The 27,148-nt window shown below is 37.1% G+C and overlaps 1 protein-coding gene across 6 annotated transcripts in view; it reads right to left on the reverse strand.

Annotated features, from left to right (window-relative positions):
- RGS7 (regulator of G protein signaling 7) overlaps window positions 1–27,148 on the reverse strand; it is a 493,624-nt gene that overhangs the window by 134,095 nt on the left and 332,381 nt on the right. For 5 of the 6 annotated variants that reach the window (XM_047077343.1, XM_047077341.1, XM_047077342.1 and 2 more), the window contains exon 3: window positions 15,157–15,207. The exons of the other annotated variant lie outside the window; for it this stretch is intronic. In XM_047077343.1, coding sequence (XP_046933299.1) covers window positions 15,157–15,207 — 51 coding nt within the window. The remainder of the gene's footprint in view (window positions 1–15,156; window positions 15,208–27,148) is intronic. 6 annotated transcript variants of the gene reach the window in all.

The raw sequence follows: 27,148 nt of genomic DNA on the forward strand, positions 1-27,148 counted from the left end.
TCTTCTCTGTTGTTGTCCTCCCAAATGCTATAGTGAGGAACTCTCTTGAAATTTATCTTTGCAATGGATCCCATTTGCCTTTACTTTTTCTATATATTTCTTTGGCAAGCTCATCGAATTTCAAAGCTTTGATTTCCAAATGTATAGCTCATTCATTCACTTAGTCAGTACAGGGGGAAACAAGGTGCCAGTCCTATTCTTAGGAAGTGCGTAGTGTATTTTAATAGGCAAAACAGGCAAATAAATGGGCCAACCACACCATGTAATAAGAATTTCAAGGAAGTAAGTGCAGTGTTCTGGAAACACATTAAAAAGACATCCAATTCAATCTTGAGAGGTCAGGACACTGTTCTGAAAGAGTTGATATATAATTCAAACCCTAAATAAAAGGCAGGAGCTATGAAGCAAAGAGGAGGTTCCGAGTAAAGAAAATAGCACGTGGAAATGCTTGTGATCAAGAGGATAATGCCATTTAACAAACAGCCAGCAATCTGGTGGCTGTGAGGCACAGGGTGGGGCAAGAAATTGTGATCTGAGTGGACACAATGGTAAATATGGCTACTGCAAAAAGGGTTACGTATTCAAGCTAAAAAGTTTAGACTGCATCCTATGGGCAATGCGGGATCAATTGGAGTTATGAAACCTCAGAAGAGACATGCTTAGATGGAGTTTGGAAAGGTCATTGTAGATGCAGTATAATGAATATATGGGTGTGGGACAAGGAAGAAGGGACATGAGTTAGAAGACTGTGGTCATTCCTCATAAGATGTGACTATGGTTAGAATTAGGCAATGCAGAGATATTTTTTTCCACTGAGGTATTTTATTTGTACGTATATATTATACCCCCAGGAAAAGAATTCCAGGACTTTCCCTTCTATGTGTTTTCATCTTGCTTCTTCATGGTCCATGATGTCAGCTGAGGCTGTTAGTACAATGAAATCAAACTAGTGGGATCAGAGAAGATTATTCTGCCATTTTTCTAGATCTTTCTGTTGTACATCAAATCTGGGGCTGATCACTCCACACTTGTTTAACATGTCCATGAGGTTCACAACAACTTCCCTAGTTTTGTGATCATCAATGACTTCAAATTCACCAATGTAACTAATCATGCTTCTTCATCACAGTTAGAAACTGGACAATCACTTCTGAACATGGCCTGAATGGACAGGGAGCTTAGCATCTGCTTGTATTTTCAGCATTGTTAATGCTCTAGAGAGCATCTGCTAGAACATTCATGCTAGAACATTTCAAAGCTTTGTGGCATTATGGCAGCACAGAAAGATGGTGGAAAGAGCAGTGGAGAGATATTTAAGAGAAGTCTACACAGATTTGAGGATAAAATGATGAGGTCAGTTTTTATTTGTTGAATAAATGAAATGCCTGCTAAAAATCCAAGCAAAAATTTCTGTAAGATAGTTAGATCTATAGACCAGGAAGTCAGAAGGAATTCTACATGCATGTACACACTAGCAGTGAATTAAATAAAGAAGTACATGGCCTGTAGAGAGCCAATAAAGGAGAAAGACCATGTTTGTGTCTGAAAAACCCTGACAGTTAAGAGGCAAATAGAGAAATCTGTGAAGAATACTAAATTGGAGGGTGAGAAAGTTTTAGTGCAAACCAGACAATGGAGTAATGTAAGAGAAGAGGGAGTCAAAAATGTTACAGTGAGGTCAAATTAAGGGCTAAGAAATGATCATTGAATTTAGCAACAAGAAGAATATTACTGGCCAGACTAAGTAAAGTTTCAGATTATAAGCAGAAGATACAAGCAAGATTCCAGTGAATTGAGAGATGAGTTATAGACAGAGGAATTAGAGACAGGACAGCTGAGCTTATAAAACTAAGAGAGAGGAAAGTAGCTAGGATGGACCATCTATCAACGTAGAACTGTTTTGTAATGGGTAAAACCAGTGGTGAATAAACTGATAAATATACGGCAGTTCAGGATAGACAAGAGAAATAGGAAGGATGCAATAAGAACCCTGAGGTGGTGCAAAAGGTCAGGATAACAAGCACAGGAAGCCTAACCCAGATGGGCAAGGAGACAAGAATGGTTATAGACACTGTCATGTTTTTTGTGAAGCATAGTGAGTCAGAAAGGTGACAAATTTCCTCTTTGATTTATATTTTCACTAAAAGTTACAGTCTGCTGTTGAGAATGGCAGAGAATGAGTCTATTGGGAGACTTCAGGAAAATGAAGAAGGCTTTGAATAATCACTCCCATTGAGTAGGAGCTATGACTACAAAACATGATTGCCAAGAGATCCTGAAGGCCTGATTGGGTTTGGAAACTGTGACACCTTGGGGGCAATAATCTATAGCACTGAGTGTCTTCCATAGCATGTGCACAATTTCAGATAGAGACAGGCCCTTAGCGAGACTGACCCAGGATTATACACTCTGTTGGTGGATCACTGGAAGGACAGGCCAAGAGAAAATTGAAAGCATTTGTTAATTAAAGTGGCTGTTTTGCTCCTGGTACAATGATTCCTCTAATGTCTGTCTTGCCTGTGAGAGGGGCAGTATGGGTATATTGACACCACTGCACCTCAAATACAAGAACAAGCACATTTTGCGTGTGCATAATTGTTAAATGCATGAATGGTCCTATCTTCAAACCTGGGTCTCTGGTTACTGTCCAGTCACACCATCACATCACAGGGAGAAGCCTGGGCTTCTACCATCCTCATTACTCAAAGAATATAACATTCCACAGGGGTGTTGTTTAAGATGATGGGAGAATTTTGCATCATTCGTATGATATAATCTAAGCAATAGCTTACACTTCTGCCCCATTCTTTATTTTTAAACTGTCTGCATCTCTGTCAATTTGCTTGAAACTTTGTGACATGGTGTGCCTAAAATCAATTGTTTGCTCAAATGCCTCGGTTAACAGAGGTCTTCCCAACCACATAGCCTTATTTAACTTTTAGTGGCAGCTCCTGCAAGCCATGCCCCCAGGATTTGCTTAAGTGAGCGAATATGCAATGTGACGGAACATTTGACAGAATCTGCAGAAGTGCAGGTGGACAATGAGCATAGGCATGAGAAGGAGCTGCATGAGCTCCTCCTTTCCAGCAATGCCGGCGGGGATGGTGGGGCGGAGGGGGGGGAGCTCCCAGGTGCCAGGTACTCATGCTCAACTCTTTGCTCTTATTTCTCTTATAAAGGGCTAGGTGGAACAGTAGGGGTGTAGTTAAAGGCAAGTTAAGGCACCAAATTAAAATTTCCTTTATACTTTGAATCATTTCTTCCTATTTATGATACTGCATCAGTGACCAAGAACTTATTAGGCTACCATTGTACATATGTTAGTATATTAAGCATTTTATCAAATTTGGGGGCCCAGTTGAGAGCTGGAAAACATTAATAAAATATAGGGGTTCATGATTATACAAAGGCAAGGAAATGGGAAAATACCTATTTCTAGAGGGACAAGATGTTCTCCTTCCTTGATGGCTGATCATTGCTTACCAGATGGAGCAGAAATGTCTCAGGAGAGCAATTCTAGGCTTTGCATGCCCAACCACCCAACACCTTCATCTTATCTCCTGTGTCATTCCAAAAAAACTGACCTACTTTCTCTCCCTAAACCATAGGAAAAGAAATGTCGACAACTGCTACTTTTCTGAGCTGGAAGCAAGTGGTCTGACCTTGAATCATGTTAGAAAAGATAGGATATCTGAAGGGGTCAGGATACTTTCCAATGGCTTTACATTTGTTGAAAAATTCTCAGGAAAAAAAAACAAGGCATAACCTAAAGCAGTTATTTCACTTGCTATAATATCATTTCTGGCCTAGAGATAAATTTCCAAATGATAAATTTGGTTTTTTTTTATGATTTTTATGAGACTTTATTATGTCCTTGCTATGCCTTTGCTTGGGTTTTCCAGTGTACTCTAATATTTCAGCCAATAAATCATTATTGCTTCTAATAGGATCTACTATTTGCTCATAAAACTCATTTTTCCATGGAATAAAAGCAACCTCCTTTAGGCTGTTTCAGAACATTAGAGTAATTTCTTGTGGTTGGATAACATATATACCCTTGACTTTACTTAGAGGAAAATAGATTATTTCAAATCTATGGATTGATAAACTTGGAAAGTTTCACTTTCTGTTCTATAACTAAACACTTTGTATGGCACGGAGGGTCATGGGAACCTATGGTTTCGCACTTCGAGGTAAACTTCCATCTAGAGTGTGAACCATGAATATTGAAATATGAAAGATAAAAAATAATAACAGCCTATTTATATGTTAATATTTTCTTTGTTAAAAATATTCAATTCAATAATATTTAAATGCCCAATATGTGCCAGGCACACTAAAGATGCCAGAGGCAGAGCAAATACAAAACGAAGACTCTGCTCACAAAATGCACATTCTTTTTTTTAAATGTTTACTTATTTAAAGTTTTTTTAACGTGTATTTATTATTGAGAGACAGAGAGAGACAGAGCATGAGCATGGGAGGGACAGGGAGAGGAGGAGACACAGAATCTGAAGCAGCCTCCAGGCTCTGAGCTGTCAGCACAGAGCCCGACGCGGGGCTCGATCTCACAAACTGCGAGATCACGACCTGAGCCAAAATCGGACGCTTAACCAACTGAGCCAACCAGGAGCCCCCAATGTTTATTTATTTTTGAGACAGAGACAGGGCATGAGTAGGGGAGGGGCAGGGAAAGAGAGGGAGGCACAGAATCCTGAAACAGGCTCCAGACTCTGAGCTGTCAGCACAGAGCCCAACGCGGTGTTCGAACTCAGGAACAGCGAGATCATGACCTGAGCCGAAGTTGGACACTTAATCAACTGAGCCACCCAGGCTCCCCTCAAAACGCACATTCTAATGAATAGGTGCCTCAGATTTTTTTAAATGACCTGAAGTCAGACCATCATGTGACAGTGGAGGGACAGCCCATGCCCCTTTCAACAAGTGTGGTATTATGTCAACATGCCTTTGGAAGAGGTCAATCCTCAAACATACCCTAAAAAGAGGTCAGTCCTAAGATGTCCTAGGAAGAGGTGAATCCTGGAGTCAGATATGAGAATTCAGAAACTGTGGCCAAGAGTAGGATGAAGAATACCTGTGTCCTTTTCTTATTGACTCTTATAAGCCCTGACTCTGGGCCTGAATATGCCTGGACGATTTTCAGGGTTTGGGATGTTGACCACTGTGCCTAGATGTGAGGAAGGCAACAGGGAATCAGTTTCTAAAGGACTTACCATCAGATCTGGACTGTGAAGGGGTAACAGTTACTTTCCACAATGTATTTTCCTTTTACTATCTGTGACGCTCAAAAACATCTTGTGAAAACTTAGAGTCTGGGAGATGAAAGTGGGAGTCTGTGAGGATGTACAGTCTTCATAGAACCCAAGTAGGAGTGGTGCCCTTGGTCAAGGTCCAAGTGATGGTAGCAGATGGTCACTGTGCTGGAACACAGCAATCTCAAAAGGGCAATGGTGGCTCTGGTAAGGATGTGGACATCACAAATAGGTGGAGGGAAGGGACATGAGATACTGGTTCATGAGCGGCCCAGGAAAAATATAAGATATGGGGAAGGGAAGACATGAGTGGGACTAGCTCCAATAACAAAGCCAGTGAGAGCTCACGTCTTCAAAGGAGACTGGACAGATATGCTAGAATTTCAGCTGTCACTACCTGAGTGTTTTTTATGAATGCTTTATTCTCTTCTTTATACTTGCCATATTAGCTATAGTGGGCTTATAATGGTGTTTTATAATTCAAAATGTTTTAACAACATTAATGTGTGCTCTATGTAGTACTATATGTGACCGTCTGATATCCATCCCCAAGAAAAGTCTGTTGAATGACCTACCAAGCAGCTACTCGGGGGCCCTTGAGGAAATAACCAAGGAAAACCTGGCAGTAGTGAAGGTTAAGGTCTCAGCACTAAAGCCCCCAGAAGGATAATAAACAAGTGTGTGTCCATATCATTGCTTACAAAGAGGCCCACAACTACCCAGACCACAGATATTTCCATGGATGAACCCCAGCAGAGGAAAAATCAAATGTCAGGTTTGCTGAAATAGCCAAGTCACCCTTGACAGTCTGAAAAGTCTGACGTCCTCTCTTTTTGTGGCTAGGATCAAAGTCGTAATGACGTCTGGCAGATCGCCTTCCAAAAAAAACTGGATTAAATAAAAGGAGCAGTTATTTATAGAAAATGACAAAATCACAGTCCAAACCTGTGCCTTACATGAAATGGAGTTAATCAGAATTCTATGTAGTGTACATGATGTACCCTAGTGGGCTTCAATGTCCAGGTATTCGTGAATGCAGCAAAAAGGAACAATTCTGAATAATCTAGAGATACCAATCATTTAAATTATAATGTAATTGCAAAATTAAAAAGGTATTATTATTATTAGACATAAGGACTTCTTGGCTTACAGGGGAATTTTCAAAGTATAAAAATCCTATTATATGTTTCACTGAGTTTCTTAGAGTCATTATTTTTAAAAAAAGGTCTTCTTTTTATGTAAAAGCAGGAATCTTTATGTGTGGTTTGCAGCCAAAGGATAGTGAAGAGACTGGTGCATTCATGCCATGGTAGGATCACATTCTGGTCACAAATCTTCTGTGAGCGCTGATATCACATGTTCTGTCCTGCTGTTGCAAGCATTTCTTGCCATTCTTAGATATAACAATTGGAAAAACTTTATGAATAACACAAGTAGCCTTGTTCTCAGCTCAAATAAAGACAGGAAAATCCCAATTCATTCTTCGGTTGGGAAATGAAAAATCTGCTATCTTAATGAAAGATAAAGGAGCCTGACTTTTCAGACAGCTCTTAGACAACAGTCTATGGCTCTCTCTGGATAACATATATAATTACTTACATTTCCCTGTCCTTTTTGAGTGGCTGATCCTGATGAACTGGTCTATTTTCAACAATGTCCTATGCTCTAGGCCTTATTATCTTTACCAATTCCTTTATAATTTTCTTTTCTTCTTTACAATTTTCTTTCCTCCCTTTTTTCCTTCTTTTCTTCCATCCAAACCTCCTACCTTTTTTTTTTTTTTTTTTTTTTTTAAGTGTACACTCAGGGCACCTGGGTGGCTCAGTTGGTTGAGCATTCGACTCATGATTTCTGCTGAGGTCAGGATCTCACAGTTCATGATGTAGAGCTCTGAGTTGGGCTCTTCACTGACATTGTGAAGCCTGCTTGAGATTCTCTCTTTCCCTCCCTCTTTGCCCCTGTCCCACTCATGCTGTCTCTCTCTCTCTCTCTCAAAATAGATAAATAAACTTAAAAAATGTGTATATTTCTTCCTCTCCCCCCAAAATCAAGTTGGCTTATAAAAGAAACATGTGTACACAAAAAAGTTAATAAAATAGACAGTGAAGACCTAAAAAGAAGAAAACAACAGAGAGGTCAACCAGCTGTTAGAAGAATTAGACAATGCCACGGGGCAATTGTGTTTTTCCATTAGGTCTTTATTTTTGTTTTTGTTTTTATTTTCTAGTGAATAGGATAGAAATATCAACCTCTGCTGATTTATGGAATGTTCCTAAGTGAGTTAAACAACTATTTAAAAGTATACTGAATTCTAGCATCATTATGCTTGCTCAAATTTTACAAGCAAAAGGACAGCAATTCTAATTAGATTCCCAGCTGTTTTTAGTATTTTCCTTAACTGTTGGCAACTCTAATAAGTAATCTATAAAAAAAAATCTGCCAATCAAGTAAAAATGGGAAAGATAATAAAACCCTGGGACTGGCATTTACAGGTGCGTGTGCTGGCCAGTACAAACCAAAAGAGGAAAATGGCATAACCAGATGGCATCTGCCGAATCTCTAACAAATGTGCAGTGTTGATATCATGTCTTATATCCATCAGGTATGAATCCTAGCTCCCCATCTCAGCTCTTCTCCAAGCCTTAGAGACCTCATCTATAAAATAAACTTGATACTCCTTCTCTGGATCTGAAAATGTTAATGTTTTGATATCAAATGTATCTGGTTTGAGTATTGGTTCTATCTTTTAGTAGCTTCATGATCTGAGACTTAGATTTCTGATATACCATGTACTTCATGAAGTTTCTTTCTCTTTTTTCTTTAAGGCTGAATAACACGTATCGAGTTCTCAACATGGTGTTTGCACATTGTTGGTGTTCAGTACACCTGAATGCTCTTGTCTGTTCCCTATTTCCAAGAACTAAATAGGAAGGAAACATCCAGCATGGTACCTGAAGGCACCCAATTAATTAATGTTAATGTAGTATAATTATTTTCCATTGTTATTGCAATATAGTGATGGAGGGGGATATGAAGGCCAGAAGCCCAAACCAGAAAAGGCTTCTAGCAACAGGAAAAAAAAAAAAGCCCTCTTGGAGGCAGAAACCATAGCAGATATACTAGGAATAATGACTTCTATTTTGGTAATGAAAACTTCTATTCATCGACTTTATGAAGACCTTTCAGTATATTTTGGATTTTAAGTTTTAATTATGTAGAGCAACTGCAGAAATACATTCGTCAAATGACACTAGCAGTCACTTGTTCCATTATAAAGTGCATTTTTAAATGCAAATGCAGAACATGCATACGTACATACATGGAAAAAGTGATATTGTTAAGTAATAAGTTAAATGAGACAGTTGGCCTCAACAGGCTGGATGTGATTGGGCTTTACTTGTTGGTACTGATTACTTTGAATGGGAGACATCATGGAGCAAACATCTGCAGACTTTTTCACTTTCTGCATTTGTAGAGTATTCCCAAGGGGCAGTGGGCACCAAGAGAGAGTTTTCTGATGATATGAAATGTACAGGATACCATACTTTTTTAAAGGTGGGGTGGTAATAGAATATATGCAAAAAGGAATTACTGTTTTCTTCCGAGGAGAAGCTAGTAACACACTGAAAAGAATACATGAAGAAACCCATGGCTCCTGCTCATCTCATGTGAAAATAATTAGAACGACAAATAGTTTCCCTCGTGTAGTTAACTATGAAGGTTTGGCTGTGGTAGCAGACACATGGGTTGGGAGCAAGTGCCCAAAGATATGAGTCATTTATTCACGTCTCTTTAGGCGTTATTTAAAACAGAAAGTGCATATTTGAAATATGTATACTTGGGTTATGTCTACTACCTTGAACTAAGTCAAACTAATCAATCTTGTTAGAGGTGTAGGAGATGGCTCTGATTTATGATTTCTTGCATGTTATCACCAGAAGGTTAAATGATGCCTTAAAAACTCAGAATGTTTTCCTAAAATGGTTTTCTAGTATTGGAACAATAAATAATAAGGGAGTCACTTTATTTCTTTCATATTGACATGATAGCTTACAGAATGGACAATAAAATATGTATTTTATAAGTTTTTTTTTTTTTTACAAGAGGGTCTTGATATAATTTGAAAGAGTGTTTTAAATGTCTCTATTCTCTGCCACCCAAGTAAGATTGTTGTTTGAAGCAATATGAAGAGCACACAGAAAAGATGTCTTTTTAATTTGGGGTGCCTGGGTGGCTTAGTCGGTTAAGCATCTGACTTGGCTCAGGTCATTATCTCACAGTTCATGAGTTCAAGCCCCACATCAGGCTCTGTGCTGACAGCTCGGAGCCTGGATCCTGCTTCAGATTCTGTGTCTCCTTCTCTCTCTCTCTCCCCCTTCACTCACATCTGTCTCTCTTACAAAAATAAATAAACATTTAAAAATTAAAAAAAAAGAAAAGATTTCTCTTTATTTTGAATGTAAGATATATGCATTGGAATATGTAGAAAATAGCTTTACCAAAGGGTATACCCAGGATGCATTAGCTAAATATAACACCAAATCTAAGAAAATCAATTACTGTGTTCCAAAAGACACTATGTAAGGGACCATCTGATCAGCTGGATTCATGCACCTCTCATGGTTGCTAACCATGTGAGGAAAAGCAGAATCTAAGCCTGAAATAATTGTGCCAAAAGGAGAAGACACACGGGGTAGAGATTTGGAGATCAAAGTTCTGTTTCTTTGAACAGGTTTTTGTGTGATTTCGGACATTCACGTTTTTCTCAGTTGACTTTCCAATTGTAAAATGAGTATGTCTTATGTCTGCATGGCTACTTCATACTATTGTTGCAGTATTAAAGTAAAACAATCTGTTTTAAATTATTTAGAATAGCATGAAATGCTTTGCAAGTACAAAATATTATCAAGGATAACAGAGACATTCTACACGTTCTCAATTCTGATATACCCTCATGTTCCTCGAGCTGATTTCTCTGGAAGGCCAACCAAATCCACAGGATATGAAGGCTACTTGTAACACAGTTTTATTATATTCATTAACAGAATTTGGATCATTTTGTCTAGAGGACTTGTAGAGAATTGGGAGGTAGATGACGGACTCTAATGGTGAGCGTAATGGGTTGATTTAATTAATTCAGTGAACAAGATATTTGATCCAGTTGAATGATGCATAAGCAAAATATCTGGTTGACTTACCTGAATCTCAATTTTCCAGATATTTTTACAATAGATAATACCTTTAGAAGAAGAAATTTTACAACTATTCAACATTCAGTTTTTATCCTGGATAAATCTCTATTTGTTCTGAATCTCATTCTTCTATCTGCATTTTAAACCACTTCTTTCAAATTGGGTTTGGTTTAGATAAAGAAAAATTCATTTGAAATTTCTTTCTCTTCACTTTTCCTCATCTATTTAGGGGAACACAAACTGAATCATTGGTTATCAAAAACTTAATGTCACTTCAGTGGATTCCCATTAGTAAAAATCAAGCGATTATTGATAACTGACTGATCTTGACACTTCAGTCGATGACTGGAGAGGATGTATGTCTTCTTCTATTAAGATTTTTTTTTAGATTTGACTAAAGCAATAAGGCTAACATGTAAAATAAAAAATAAAAGATAAAATTAATCAATAAATTGAGTAGCAGCAAGTGTAAATAATTCAATTGGGAGCTGCATTATAGAGAGAGTCTTCATAGAATGAATCGGTTGTGTTTGAAGGCTAGTATAAAAATTGCATGCATTTTAAAGAATCCAAGTTAGCTAAATATGCCTGCAAATGTTCAGAGTTTTAAAGGAATCTGGCCTATTTAAAAATAAAATCAAGATTTTGGCACACTAGAATGTTGACTCATTTAAGCTTCACAAAACACCGTACTAAAAGCATTTTGCTGAAGAAGAATAAAAAGAGAGAGAGATTAACTACCTTGCCCATGCCTACAGCCAGTAAGTACTTGAATCAAGACTTGAGCTCAAGTATGTCTTCAGAGCCTATGACTCATTTTTAATGTCAGGTAGCGTCTCAAGGAATACTGAGATCTGAAGAAGCATGGGTGGATGGAAAGAAAGAGAAAAGTGAAGCAAGCAGGGTACTATTAAGGGAACACAGAGAATGTACTTAATATTCTTTAGTATCTAGTAATCATAGTGAGGCTCATTTCAGATTTTGGCTACTCATTGGACTGAGGATCTTAAAGTACTCCTCACCTTGGTCAGCATCACTTCAAGAGCTTGGCAAGGGTGATTCTTCCAGTGAGAGGCAGCAAAGATTACAAATGAGCAGAGTGATGTCAAGAAGTTATTAATATCTGCCAGTCATTTTGTGAAGGATGTAAACTTCATTGAAGCTTAGTCTTTTGATAAATTTTCTCAAAATATCATCCATAATTAATGACATGATTGATACTAGATGCAAAGCATATGTACTAACAAATGATGAATAGGTTCTGGAGGATAAATTTTGCAAACAGAAGCCAAAATATAATAATACATATCACAGAAAGGCAGATCTGAAAAGCAGAAGAAATACAGATGTGGAAGACTTTTGCAGTAATGGCCCAAATTTGTTCACATACCTCTGTATCCATGCTGTTGGATAGTCCTTCCCTACACTGGTTCTGGACTTGGCCATGGTACTTGCCTTGGCAGATGAAACTATAGAAAATGTGACTTAAGTACAAGCCACTATAGTAAGACACCAGTGCCAGCCGGCCAAAGGATGAGAGAATGAGATTCGCCTAGCTGACAACCTACCCAGTATCGAATACACCAAAAAATCCTAGATCATCCACCCAACCACCTGGCTACAATCCAGAAGAAGAAAGCCCACCAGATATCAGCCAAACAAACCCCCAGAAAATGTGACCAGCCAATCCACAGAATTATAAACTAAATAAAATGGTTGTTTATTTTAAGACATTGAGTTTACACAGCAAAAGCTATTTGATATGATAGAATACTGTTTCAAGCAATGAGAAAAACAAGCAAAAGGTATTACATACTTGTTTCCCAAATAGAGACCTAGTAATCCAGAAGGATCATACTGCAAGGACTGTGTGTGTGTCCAGGCATAAAGGGTTTGGACATCCTTAAATAACCCCATACCTCAGGATGGTAGGAGAGAAGCAGAATATTGTTGTACCACCAAAAGTAAAATAGAAAAGTACCATAGGGTCTTGGGAAGCACAGCGTACTTTCCCAGTGTGAAGCAGCATCACTTGGTGTGCCCCCAATCTAAGCTTGGTAGAAGCAAAGATTATAGACAGCCAGGAAGAGGTCCTGTCAATGTGAACATGAAATCACACAGAAGCAATGGAGTGGACCACCAACTGAAGACATTGGTGGTGGACATTATGCCTCCCAGTAGGTGCCGATATAGACAGAGATCCACCAAGGGCTAAATTCCTCCTCTTACTCTCCTGCCCCCATCCAACAGTTGATGTGCATCAATTTCCTCTCTATGAAACCAAAGTACCACTTTATTTTATCAGCTAGACTCTAACTCTGAGACTAATGCAATTTGTTCTGGGCTTTGTGTTCTCATACATATTCTATGTTCTCAGCAATAGAGTTGAAAGGTATTAATAAAATTATTAACTCTTCACACCACAAAAACATAAGCTAACTTTGTAACTATTAACTCATCAACAACAACAACAAATCACACAAACAGAAACCCGCATCCAGTATTAAAAATTAGGGAAGGGTGCCAAACACATGACTCCAAAGTCTAATATACTATTAGACTAATCTATTGGATTAGATTGCAACAGCTTCCTGACAGTGCAACTCTCGCCCCTTGTCCCCAGATGGGCATCAGAACCTGCTCCTTTCTCCAGGAACTGGTGTCTTCTTCCAACTTGCCATAAAATCCTTTCAAAAATGATTGACATCTAGAACTTCCAACAATCCTAGAGGTCTCCAAACAACCACTTCACAACGAGATAGAAGCCTGACAGAAGTTCCTGTCTTCTTTTGAAATTTTCAGAAAATTTGTACGGTTAAAATTAGACCTTTTATTATAACAATTATTTAGTCTCTCTTTATGAGCAATTCCAAAATACTACGATTAATTTCATATCTGCATCCATCAGAGTGAGTTTCATGATGTCAGTTATGTTCTTGACCATATTTAATCAGAATCATGCTGCCAGATTGATTCATTTCTGTGTGCACATTTGTTATATCTTCAGAGCAGTCATCAATGCTTCTCACTCTTCTTAAAATCTAGCCTTTTACTCTGCAGAGGTTAAACTAGTTCATTCAAACCAATCAACCAATCAAAAATGTTTTTTTGGCCAGTCATAAATATAACTAAAGAACATATATGTTCCTTCCTGGATATGATTGAATTTATCTTTCCATATACTTTCTAATGAAGCTTTATAATTTCCTTCAACTGTTGAGCAGCCAAATAAAATCAGTTTTCAGACACATTATAGCTAAAAATTATATCTCATGTGTAAATTATAAACAATGATTATTTCCTACTAGCTTATCATATCTGTACCTGTTTCCTGCTTCTTAGACTATTACCAAAGTGCACTTTTGGTCTTAGCTTACAAGAAATATTCTTGAATCCACTTCACCCTTTGAGCAATAATATTTCTTGTAAATCAGTAGTTTCTTGGTTTTCAGTGACTGTGCCAAATGGGGCTTTGGTCTGGTGCTACAGTTTGTAAAGTCAGACCGACATGAGGCTAAAATGTAAACTCGATAAGACTGTGGCTCCCTATGCCAGTAACTATCTCCTCTTTTCACTTAGTAACAATATGATGCTGGCCATAGGTGCTTCAACTTTAATTGTTTTAATCCTTTTTAACCTACTAGGATAGGCATTCTAAAAGCTCACGTGCCAGACGAGCAGGGGGTGTGCACAGGCGTTTATGTATGAAATTACACCTACAGTTTCTGATAACATGGCTTTATAAAGTTAGCTCAAAAGAAGGAAAAATACAAACTTTGCCTTTCAATGTACTGTTATTTCTAAACCATTCTAAGGTGGTAACCAACCGAGGCAGCAGCAAAAGCCATGCTGAACTCTTTTCTAATTGAGGTGACAGTTTATTGTGTGGTTGGTGTATTGCCCTCTTTCCCTACCAAGTCATTCTCAGTCACTGTAATACCAATTTTTGTAAGTTTTTTGTTTGTTTGATTTCTCAGCATCCTCTCTAAACAAAATACATCTTATTTTTCACTTTAGGGATGTAAACTGTTTACTGCATGTGAAAGCTCTTACATGACATTTTAAAAAAGCCATTAAATGCCTTCCATATGAAGAATTTGTCCTAGGCAATGCACAATGTGAGCTGGTAGAAACTGTTCCCAAACTGTGGAAATTAGCTCAGTGCTCCAGAACAGACATAATGTCCACCACAGTAGATGGCTCCATGACTTAAATGAGCACTAAAAAATCATGTAGGCATGATCAAAGAATCAAAATTACAAATAACATTGTCTTCAACCTCATGCAAAAATGAAGTTAAGGAAAGATTATAAATTAATGAAATTTACCATTATGTCTTTTATGAAGGGCAATTTCATTACTTCATAGTCATATATAATATAATCACATATATTATATCTACAATCAATTACGAACATGTATACAGATTACCCATTCTGCAATTGCCAATCATCTGAATCAAATTTTATGAAATGGAACATTAAATATGTGAAAAATTGTTAAAATACACTAAATACATTTTAGTTAAATATATGTTGATTGCCATAAAATTTGTATAAATGCTAAAAGCATAGTTTAGATGTAATTATAATTTTTCAGATTGGCTTGCTTGTCATATTAGCCCTGAGAAAAACATATTTCTTAAAACCACAAAGCAAATAATTCTATCAATGGGAAAATGATTTATTTACCTGGATCTTCTATAGTTAGGTTCTTTATTAACCATTGAACAATGTCTGACCCTAGAAAAAGAAAAACACAAATATTTGTGAACATTTGTTTATATATGTTAACTCTAAGAACTTGCAACTTTTGTCACTCACGTTAGTAAGAATGTTTATTTTTTTAGTTTATGTTTTTGAGCATTTAAATATATATATATTAAAGACATATATATGTATATATATATATATGTTTATTAAAGTATAGTTGACACACAATGTTACATTAGTTTCAGGAGTACAACATAGCGACTCAACAAGTCCACACATCATGGTGTGCTCACGGCAAGCATAGCTATCATCTGTCAGCCTATAACACTATTACAATACTATTGACTCTATTCCCAATGCAATACTTTTCATCCCCATGACTTATTTACTGTGTAACTGGAAGTCTTTACCTCCTACTACCCTTCACCCATTTTGCCCATACCGCCTCCCCTCTCTCCTCTGGCAACCACTAATTTGTTCTCTGTATGTATTTCTCTGAGTCTGTTTCTGCTTTGTGTTAAAATTCCAGATCTAACATGAAATCATATGGCATTTGTATTCCTCTGTTTGACTTATTTCACTTAGTGTAATACCCCCATAGAAGTCCATCCACACTCAAATGGCAAGACTGGGTGTTTCTAATTGTTACAATAACATTAAAGATCAACCACATATGGAGTACTGAAAACAGAATGTGAATACATAGTTTGTTTTCAATGAGCCCAGGTGAATACTAGTAAATTAGTTAATATTAAATATTTAGGCACAAAGGTTTAATATACCTGTACTGGATAAAATGATTCATTCATCTGTTCTTTGAATAAATGCTTATTGAATGCCCACTATGTTTATTTTTTCCTTTTTTTTCAATTTTTTATTCAAATTCTAGTTAGTTAACATATAGTGCAATACTGGTTTCAGGAGTAGAATTCAGTGATTCATCACTTACATACAACACCCAGTGCTCATCACAAGTGCCCTCCTTATTACCCATCACCCATCTAGCCCATCCCCACACACCTCCCTCCATCGGCCATCAGTTTGTTCTCTATTGTTAAGAATCTCATATAGTTTGTTTCCTTCTCTCTTTGTTCCTTCTTGCCTCCATATATTCATCTGTTTCTTTAATCCCACATATGTGTGAAATCATATGGTATTTGTCTTTCTCTGACTTATTTTGCTTAGCATAATACACTCCAGCTCCATCTATGTTGTTGCAAATAAATGCCCACTATGTGTGAAGCACAATTCTGAGCATGGCATAACCAATATTTTATAAGATGGTCCCTTATATCTACTCTCAAGCTAAACCAAATTTGTTGTTAGCTTTTAAACACTCCTGTGTGTTTCAAGTCTCCATGTCTTTATAGTACTATTCCCTTTGAGTGAAATGTCTTACCACTATTTTCAAGACACTCAAGACTCATTTACAATAGAACTTTCCTTAACCCTCACTTTTGTCCACTGACTTTACAATAACCTCCATTGGAATTCACTGGTACCTGTGTAGAATTGTATTGTAGAATAGATCACACAATGTTACAGCTGTTTACTTGAATGATGGCCTCAAGGAAGTACCTTGAAGTGGGGTACCATATTCATGTTTCTATATTCAGAACATAGCAAGTGGTTAATAATGTAGGATGAATAAAAAAACATTATTAAATATATGTTTTCACTTCCTAAAGAAGGAATGTGGGACGGTCTGCAGAAAATGCAATGTTTGAGCTAGATTTTGATATATGATAGACAAAACTCAGTTGCTGGAGGCTTATGTCAAAGTTAAAAGGGGGAAAATAGCCAGCAAAAACTATCTGGTGTATTCTTTCTATATACTCCATGCTGGGAATAACAGGAACTTGACACTAATAAAAGTATTCACAGTGTATTCAGCAGATCTTGAACTCCAGTCTAAAGAATTTGGAATTTTTTTCCCCATAAGTCAGGCAGAGAAAGGGAGACATGGTATGTTTGTTGTGTTTTGTTTTGAACAGAAGAATAACCTTATCAAAACAAGTTTAAGGAATTTGATTGGCAACACATAGGAAGTGCCTTGGGCCAGTCAAAAAGAAAGCAGGGCAGCCAACATTTCTACTGGTCGAGATCCAGGATTGAAAGAAAAAGTACTGAACTAGTTCAGTGTACAAGTGGGTTAAAGCAAAATTAGAGGCTTGCTTCTGGACTTTGTGACTAATTTGGTATGGAGGTGGCCAGTGGAAGAACGGAGAGAACTCAAGGTTTCCAGTGCAGGAGCACTGTGGACGAAAAGGATGGTGAAAATATGAGCAGAAATGGGAGATTCAGGAAGAAGACTTGATCTACCTGAAATATTAATTTCTATTTAAATTTGGCTTTCAGCATCATTCATTTATACATAAAACAGCAAAAAATATGTATGAAAATAGTTTTGTCTACATTGCAAGCTGCATCAGGACTACATGAATGAACTTTCATGTGAGCTGAGATTCTACTTCTACTGCTCTCGGGGACTGGCCTCAGTTGCATCTCAGATGTGTATATGTACACATGACTGACATTAACAATGGCTAAATAATTATTACTTCTTGATGCAAAATAGCTCAAAGCTATCTTCAAAGTAAATTTGGGGGAGCCTAGCCAGCTCAGTCAGTAGAGCATGCAACTCTTGATCTTGGGGCTATGAGTTCAAGCCTCATATTGGGTGCAGAGATTACTTCAAAAAAGTTTAAAAATAAAATAAATACACTTGATTATCAAATTTGAGAACAATATCCTAAAAGTTATGAAAACACTAATACTCAACATTGATTTCCATATGCATGGGCATTTTTAAAAAGACTTCACATGTTGAAACTAACGTATATTCTTTTATATCTGTTTTGTTTACAACTGCCATTGATTTCAATACATGTGAGAACATGGATTCACCTAGATCCTAAAGGAGCTCTGAGGTAAGGGAGGAAGGGAAACCACTCACGAGAACACAGGTATTTCAGAGAGCTATGTTCAGCCTTACAACCTAAGGTTGAGGCATGGTCACCCCTTTAAAAGAGAGGAGGACTCAGTTTTTCAAATATGTATGTATTAATACTTGACAAATGTAGAATTCCAGGTATTCAAATATTACGTGCTATCTCCAGGTAACTTGCTCATTTTCCACATTTGAGCATCTACTTGGGGAACATATGTGAGCAGCCACTGGACTTTTTCCATTTTTTCGAAGAGAGCCAAACATTGGTTCCAAGACTATAATTTTCTCTTAGTGTAAAAAATGATTTAAAAATGCTTTTAGAAGGAGTTTTTTTTAAGTTTTCTTCTTTTTTTTCTGAGCAGAAAGAAATACAAAAAAGCCTAATTTGAAACTACATTTAATTCAGGAAACAGGAAACTTTCTTTCCTAGCCTAGATTTGAGTACTTCTATTATGGTCATATTCTCTGCTCAGCTCTGAAAGGGATGATTGCATCACTTGTCAATATCACTTAGCAGATGCTATAGTGGTTTTATTGTCGTGTGGTCACCTCAATATATTTATGGGTTTAAGTGGAACATTATGAATTACTTTATTGTTAAATGTATACCCAAACTCACCATATTCACCTATTCTGCATCTATGACAGCAAGATCTTAACTCCAAGAGAAAGGTAGGACACAGAGAGAAAAAAAAAAAAATCCAGCATCATGATGGAAAAAGAAAACTGAAAGAGAAATGTGGTATCACAGTCATATTGAGACCTACAATTCAAACTTAAAAGGGTGCATTACAGCCAGGAGGGGTGTAGGAAAGAATGGCACATTTCTAGCAATGTGTCTCAGCCTTATGTTTAATGAATAAATGAACAGATATGTATATATGTTATACATATGTGTGTATAATGTATATATAATGTATATTGTATATATAATGTATATAATGTTATATATAATGTATATATAACATATATATATGTGTATAATGTATATATCCAGAGTATTTTAGCATGTATGAATCTTTATTTTCAGTGCCTTACAGTAACATGAAGAATTGTTTTCTCATTGTTTTTCTTTTCTTTAAAAGATGGCAAAGAGCTATTGAATAGCTATAATGTGAAACTAGCTAAAGGATGCAACAATATCTTAAACCCCAAGAAATAAAAAAAATACCTCTATGACTATAACTACCAGAAACTTTAGCCCTGAGCAGTACCTATTATTGCTTTGAATTCTTAGAGGTTACTCTTGTAATCTTTAGAGTTACAAAATTATGTGTTCCCTGTACTTAGCAGAAACAGTACAGGTTTTATTATTGTGTAATCCCAGTAATCTATGACTCAAAATGAAAACAAGTTAAGACTGTTCCTCATACACTGCTCATAGTTGCTCACATGCTGTACTGTTTCTTACTTCCATGACTTTGATGGTGCTATTCCATTTCCATCTCTTTTTCCTTTGGCCAATTTCAACTCAGCCCATTAAAGTTCAGGTCACACATTAACGATTCCAGGAAACCTACTCTACCCACTCCTCCTGCAGGGGGGTGCATTCATCTTTGGATCCCAAACACCCAAACCAGTGCCTCACGTGTAAAAGATGATCAGTAAATGTTGAAAGAATGGATGAAATGACTGCAAGGTTCCCTCTCCAGATCATTCTCTAAGAAAGTTTACAAAAAGATGGCATCCATCATACAAAGAATATTAGATTGGCATATAGTGTTCAGCCACCATAATCACCTTTCACAGTGATACTTGTCCCATTTAAAGGCTATCTCTTTACCACTCCACCCACAATTAAAGCAAAACAAAGTAAGACACTTAGACATCAGTATTATTTCCTCACCCAGGCTATGGAACTGAGTGGAACGGGCTTCCCCAATTCTGGCTCTGCTGCAGAGTGACAAGACCTGAGCCAAGTCCTGTCCTACACCTGCATTACTTCCATTACACCCATGTTCCCTCTACTGATTAGAGCACACTCTCTCAGCTATAAGTGTCAGCTACAGCTATCTGCTACTGAACCTGATGGGAGGCTCACAAAGAGAAAAATATTGTGAAACTTTTGCACATATCTATGAGGACTTTGTAAAGCAACCAAAATGTTACACTTTTGATTTGTATCCTTTATGAAAATACTCATTTTGTAATTTCTGCTAAAGCCATTAATGAAAATTTTAGCTCTTAATCAGCAGAAGAAGCCCAAATATTCCTTTTCAATATTTCTCTTTCAGGAAAGTAAATAGGCTCTTTGCCTGGGGTAGAGTTCCTGGGTTGGTTTTCAAGCAGATGTTTAATCAAGATCATGACAGTTTATCTGCACTTTTTAAACTTTGTTATGTAAGTTCCATAAACCATAAAAAGATTTCTTCAGACACAAAACAAGGACTTTGTGACTCTTCAAAGCCTAAGAAGCTGTAAAGTTAGAAAGTAAAAACAGCAAAGCAGCAAAGATAGCAATAATCAAAGGCTATGAGAATATCAAGATGACCCTAAGGACAGTTTCCCACCCTCTCCCAGAACTCAAAATGATTACTGACCAACCAGAGAAGATTTTTTTTTTTTTTCCAAATTGTCTGCTCAGCAACACCACTTGTCTCTTGTATAAGATGGTAAGAATACATGAAATGTTGTGGAATTAGGCAAGGGAAGGGGGAAATGGTTCCTTGCCATAGTCTTTGTTGTGATACACAACACTGTGAAAAATCAAGAGAAGGATGAGTTGGCCATAATGTTTCCTCACGATAGGGAGAGAGGATCCCTTTGAAGAACCATTTTTAAAATTTTATTTTATTTTATTTTTCTGTTTTTACAGTTCTTCAGACTCACAAGAAATGAAATAATTAATAAAAGTAGAAGATGTGCAAATAAAATATGAGTTAATGTGCAAATAAAATAACTATGAGTTAGCTAATCATTGGAATTTACCAATTCTATATGCTAGCCACTAGGCATAAAGAAAAGATTGTAGACCATTCCTGTCCTCAACACTTAAATCTCTTTAAAACTAAACACAGGCTATGGCTCATTGTCTCTGTGAGGAACTATGAGATGAAGAAAATATGTATTTATTGATAAATAAAAATTTCCTCCAGTGAAGTCTACAGCTGCAGTAGGAAGTTAGAGCAAACTAACATTTACTGAGTTTTGGGTGCATAATATGGTAGGTATTTCACAGAAGTTTCCATTAAAATCTCTACTTCAGCTTTTAACAGTAACTTCTCAGAAATATACCAAATGAAAATATCCAGAACCAAAATAAGAATGAACCATCCCAAAGGTATATTTAAATATGCCTCTCTCCTAATGAAAAGTTTGCAATGATCTTTTCATTGGCATCTGGAATCTGAAGACTTGAATGGCATACAAGGTCTTCCATGGCATGCCTCCTCTCTACCTCTCAGCCTCAGATCCCACCCTTCCATCTCCTGGATATTACAACTTAACAGCATCAATTTGACCATAAATAGCATGATGCTTTACACTCTATGCTTTTACAGACACTGTATATTCTGGTTGGAATAACTTCCTCCATTTAAGACACAGCCCAAGTATCACTTTCTCTTGGAAGTTGTCTTGGTTATTATCCCCTTCACCTCCTGTTGCACCTGTTCCTGCCCTGGGATCTCATAGCACCATGTCCATTCTTCCATTACAACATACCACGTTGAACATATAGCATCTAAACATGTATCGCTAGAGTAGAATCCTCCAGTACTTGAGCACAGCACCTGGGAGAGCCTCAAAAACTACTAGTCAAGATTTGAAACTAATTTCCCAAAGACCAAACTCAGAATATAGTATTCCTTAACACCATGGAATCTTCCTGTATTTTGAGGTAGTTATTGGAATTCTTTAGCTGTTATTGCTAACCAAACAAGCTTATATTTTCAATGCTATGAAATTAAGAGGTATTTGATTTCTTTGGATTAACAATATCTTGTAAATAATCAGAATTTTAATAACAATTGTTAAATAGAGTAAAAAGGTAGTAATTTTGAACAGTACCTTTTAAACTGGAAACTCTTCATTTTGATAAATAACAATGGTACTATTGAGATAAATACATGTATCCTGTTGATGATATTTATATTTAAGCACTTCTACTTTGCCTCATTTGGTCAATAAAGTTAATATATTCAGAGTTGAAAAGTAATTATACATGGTCCACAACTACATTTTGGTAATTTTATTTTTTAATTAAACTTTTTAAAAATAGACTTTATTGGGGCGCCTGGGTGGGGCAGTCGGTTAAGCGTCCGACTTCAGCCAGGTCACGATCTCGCGGTCCGTGAGTTCGAGCCCCGCGTCGGGCTCTGGGCTGATGGCTCAGAGCCTGGAGCCTGTTTCCGATTCTGTGTCTCCCTCTCTCTCTGCCCCTCCCCCGTTCATGCTCTGTCTCTCTCTGTCCCAAAAATAAAATAAACGTTGAAAAAAAAAATTAAAAAAAAAATAGACTTTATTTTCTAGTTCACATAAACTTAAGCAGAAGGTACAGAGATTTCCTATATACCTCCTGTCCTCATACATGCATAACCTTTCCCAGTACCAAACCCTACCAGAGTCCTACATTTGTTACAGTTGATGAAGGTGCATTAACACATCATTATCACCCAGAGTCCCTAGTTTATATTAGAGTTCACTTAGTGTTCTACATTCTATGGGTTTAGACAAATTTATAATGACATGTATCCACCATGTTGTATCATGCAAAGTAGTTTCATTGCCTTGAAAATCCTCTAAATTCCACTATTCATCTCACTCTCTCTAACCTCCATCAACTAATGATCTCTTTATGGTGTCCATAGTTTTGCTGGTTCTAAAATGTTGCATCATTTGAATCATACAGTATGTAAGCTTTTCAGTTTGACTTCTACAGTTAGTAATATGCATTTGAATTTCTTTCATGTCTTTTCATGGTTTGATAACTCATTTCTTAGCACTTTGCATTGCTTGAGGGTGCCTAGAATATGCAATGGGGAAAGGATAGTCAACTCAATGAATGTTGCTTGGGGAACTAGATAGTCGCATTCAAAAGAATGAAATTAGAGCCCTGTATTACACCATACACAAAAATCAACTCAAAATGGATTAGAGATTTGCATTTAAGACCTGAAACCATAAAAATAAAACATAAAGAAGATCCTTGACATTGGCCTTGGCAATAATTTTCTAGGTATGATATCAAAAGCTCAGGCAACAAAAACAAAAATAAAATAATAATAAGTGGAAATATATCAAACTAAAAAGCATCTGAATAGCAGGGTAAATAATGAACAAAATGAACACAGAACCTATGAATTGGGAGAAAATATTTACAAACTATCTTATAAGGGGTTAGTATCCAAGATATATAAGAAATTCCTACAACTCAATAGAGAAAAAATATGGGCAAAGGGCCAGATAGATGGATAAAGAATAGGTGTGATAGTATTCAGCCTTAAAAAAGAAGGAAACCTTGCTATTTGCAATGACACAGATGGAGAACATTATGTGAAATAAGCCAGATACAAAAAAAGACTAATATTGCATGACCTCACTTATATGTGGGATCTTCAGTTCATAAAAGCAGAGAATGGAATTGTAGTGGCTAGGGACTAGAGGGTAGAAGGTGGAGGTGGAATGGAAACATGTTGGCCAAAAGGTACAAAGTGTCAGTTATACACTATGAATAAATTCTCTAGAGCTAGTGTATAACCCGGTGACTATAATTACTGGTATTGTACGGTATACCTGAAATTGGATACAAGAGTATAACTTTAAGTGTTCTCACAACAAATAATGGTAACTATGGGAAGGGATAGATACGTCAATTAGATTGACTGTAATATTCATTTTCACAGTGTATACACATATCAAAAGATAAAACCGTATACCTTAAATATGTGCAATTTTTCTTTGTCAATTATACCTCAGTAAAGCTCCCTAACCCTCTCTCTGCCACATGAAGATACAAAAAGTACGCAGTCTGTGGGCTGGATGAGGGCTCTTCGCCAACCATGCTGGCATCCTGATCTTGGACTTCCAGTCTCCAGAACTGTGGAAAATAAATTTCTGTTGTTTACAAGCTATCCGGTCTATAGTGACTAAGCCTGAGCTGACTAAGGTGAAGGACAAGTTCCACGGTTTGACAACTATGAATGAAGCTGATCTGTGTGCAAGTTTTGTGTTTACAATTCCTTTGAATATATACTGAGGAGTGCAATTGTAGGGTTCAGAGCATGTTTGTTTGGTTTTATAAGACATCACCAACCTGTCTTCCAAAGTGGCTGTACCGTTTTGCATTTCCACAAGCAGTGAATGAGATTTTCTGTTGCTCTTCATCCTCAACGGTATTTCGTATTGTCACCGTTCTGGATTTGGGCGGTTCTAACAGGTGTATGGTGGTAAAATGTTTAAATTTGCATTTTTTTGATGACATATGATGTAGAACATCTTTTCATGTGCTTATTTGCCATCTGTATATCTTCCTTTGTGGGGGAGGGGATCTGGTTTTAATAAGCGTTGGATTTAATAAACCTTTTAATAAACCTTTAAACCTTGGCTCAGGTTTTAATCAAGTTGTTTTCTTATTGTTGAATTTCAAGAATTATTTGTATATTTTGGATAACAGTCCTTTATCAGATGTGCCTTCTGCAAATATTTCCTTCTAGGCTATAGCTTATCTTTTCATTCTCTTGACATTGTCTTTCACAGAATATAAGTCTTTAATTTTAATAATGCCCAGGTTATCAATGATATCTTTAATGGATTGGGGCTTTGGTGTTGTTATCTAAAAAGTTCTTGCCATACCAAAAGTCAACTTTTGGACCAAAAGTTTTCTCCTATGTTATCTTCTGGAATTTTTATAATTTTGAATTTTGCTTTTAAGGTCTATGATCCATTTTGAGTTAATTTTTGTGAATAGTATAAGGTCTGTGTCTAGATTTATTATTATTATTTTTTTGCAGGTGGATATCCAGTTGCTCTAGCACTATTTTTTTGTTTAAAGGACTATCTTGGGGCACCTGGGTGGCTCAGTCAGTCCAGTGTCCAACTTCGGCTCAGGTCATGATCTCACGGTTTGTGAGTTTGAGCCCCACATCAGGCTCTGTGCTGACAGCTCGGAGCCTGAAGCCTGCTTCGGATTCTGTGTCTCCTTCTCTCTCTGCCCCTCCCCAACTTGTGCTCTGTCTCTCTAGGTCTCTCAAAAAGTAAACAAATCTAAAAAAAAATTTTTTTAAGCACTACCTTTGTTCCATTGCCTTGCCTTTGCTTCTTTGTCAAAGATCAGTTGACTATATTTTAGTGGATCTATTTCCGGCATCCTTGTTCTGTTCCATTGATCTATTTGTCTATTTCACCAATACCACCCTGCCTTGATCACTGTGCCTTTTTGGTAAGGTGTCAGACCTTCAACTCTGTTCTCCTCTTTCAAAATACCGTGTTGGCCCTCTGGATCTTTCACCTCTCCGTATAAGTTTAAAAATCAATTTACTGGGGCGCCTGGGTGGCTCAGTCGGTTGAGCGTCCGACTTCAGCTCAGGTCACGATCTCGCGGTCCGCGGGTTCGAGCCCCGCGTCGGACTCTGGGCTGATGGCTCGGAGCCTGGAGCCTGCTTCCGATTCTGTGTCTCCCTCTCTCTCTGCCCCTCCCCCGTTCATGCTGTGTCTCTGTCTCAAAAATAAATAAATGTTAAAAAAAAATTTAAAAAAATAAAAAAAAATCAATTTACTGGTAACAATGATATAACTTGCTGGTATTTTGATTGGGATTCACTGAATCTACAGATCCAGTTGGGAAGAACTGACATCTCAACAATATTAAGTCTTCCTGTTCATGAATGTGGAATTTCTCTTTATTTAGTTCTTTTTTTATTTCTTCCATCAGAGTTTTTTAGCTTTCCCCACACAGATTTTCTACATATATTTTCTTAGATTTATACCCAATTTTCCTTAATTACACTTTTAATTTCAAAAAGAAGTGTAGATTCACATGCAGTTGTAAGAAGTAATACAGAGGAATACCATGTACCCTTTATGCAATTTCCACCAAAAGTTAACATTTTGCAAAACTATAGTGCAATATCACAACCAGGATACTGGCATTAATACAATGAAGTTATATTCTCATCACTACATCACTGCATCACTACATCCTCATCACTACAAGTGTCCCTCATGATGGTCTTTTATAGTCACACTCAATTGTTCTTAACCCCTGGCAACCACTAATCTATTCTTCCATTCTACATCTTATCATTTTAAGAATATTTTAAGGATATTATGTAAATAGGGTCATACCATACACAGACTTTTAACATTGACTTTGTTTTTCACTTGCTCAGCATAAATCACTGGAGATTCACTCAAGTTGTTGCACATATCAATAGTTCATTCCTTCTTATTGCTGAGTATTACACTGCTATGAGCATATCAGACTATTTAATCATTCACCCGTCGAAGAACATATTTGTCAGTTTTGGCTCTTATGGATAAAGATGCCGTGCTATAAACATTTCTGGGCAAATTTTTGTATGAATATGCATATATTTTTATTTCTCTAGGATAAATGTCTGCAACCACAATTGCTGGGTCTTTTGGTGTTTCTTTTTTTGTTAGTATGAAATTTATTGTCAAATTGGTTTCCATACAACACCAAGTGTCTCATTTAAAAAAAAGTGTTTTTGGGGCGCCTGGGTGGCGCAGTCGGTTAAGCGTCCGACTTCAGCCAGGTCACGATCTCGCGGTCCGTGAGTTCGAGCCCCGCGTCGGGCTCTGGGCTGATGGCTCAGAGCCTGGAGCCTGCTTCCGATTCTGTGTCTCCCTCTCTCTCTGCCCCTCCCCTGTTCATGCTCTGTCTCTCTCTCTCCCCAAAATAAATAAACGTTAAAAAAAAATTAAAAATAAATAAATAAATAAATGTTTTTGAATGTTTATTTTGGGTGGGAGGGGCAGACAAAGAGGGAGACACAGAATCTGAAGCAGGCTCCAGGCTCTGAGCTGTCAGCACAGAGCCTGATACGGGGCTCGAACCCACAA

This window comes from Lynx rufus, unplaced genomic scaffold (genome assembly GCF_022079265.1).
Source record: "Lynx rufus isolate CCGP_SWC_20201006 ecotype Redwood Valley unplaced genomic scaffold, mLynRuf1.p SCAF_15, whole genome shotgun sequence".
Lineage (NCBI taxonomy): Eukaryota > Metazoa > Chordata > Mammalia > Carnivora > Felidae > Lynx > Lynx rufus.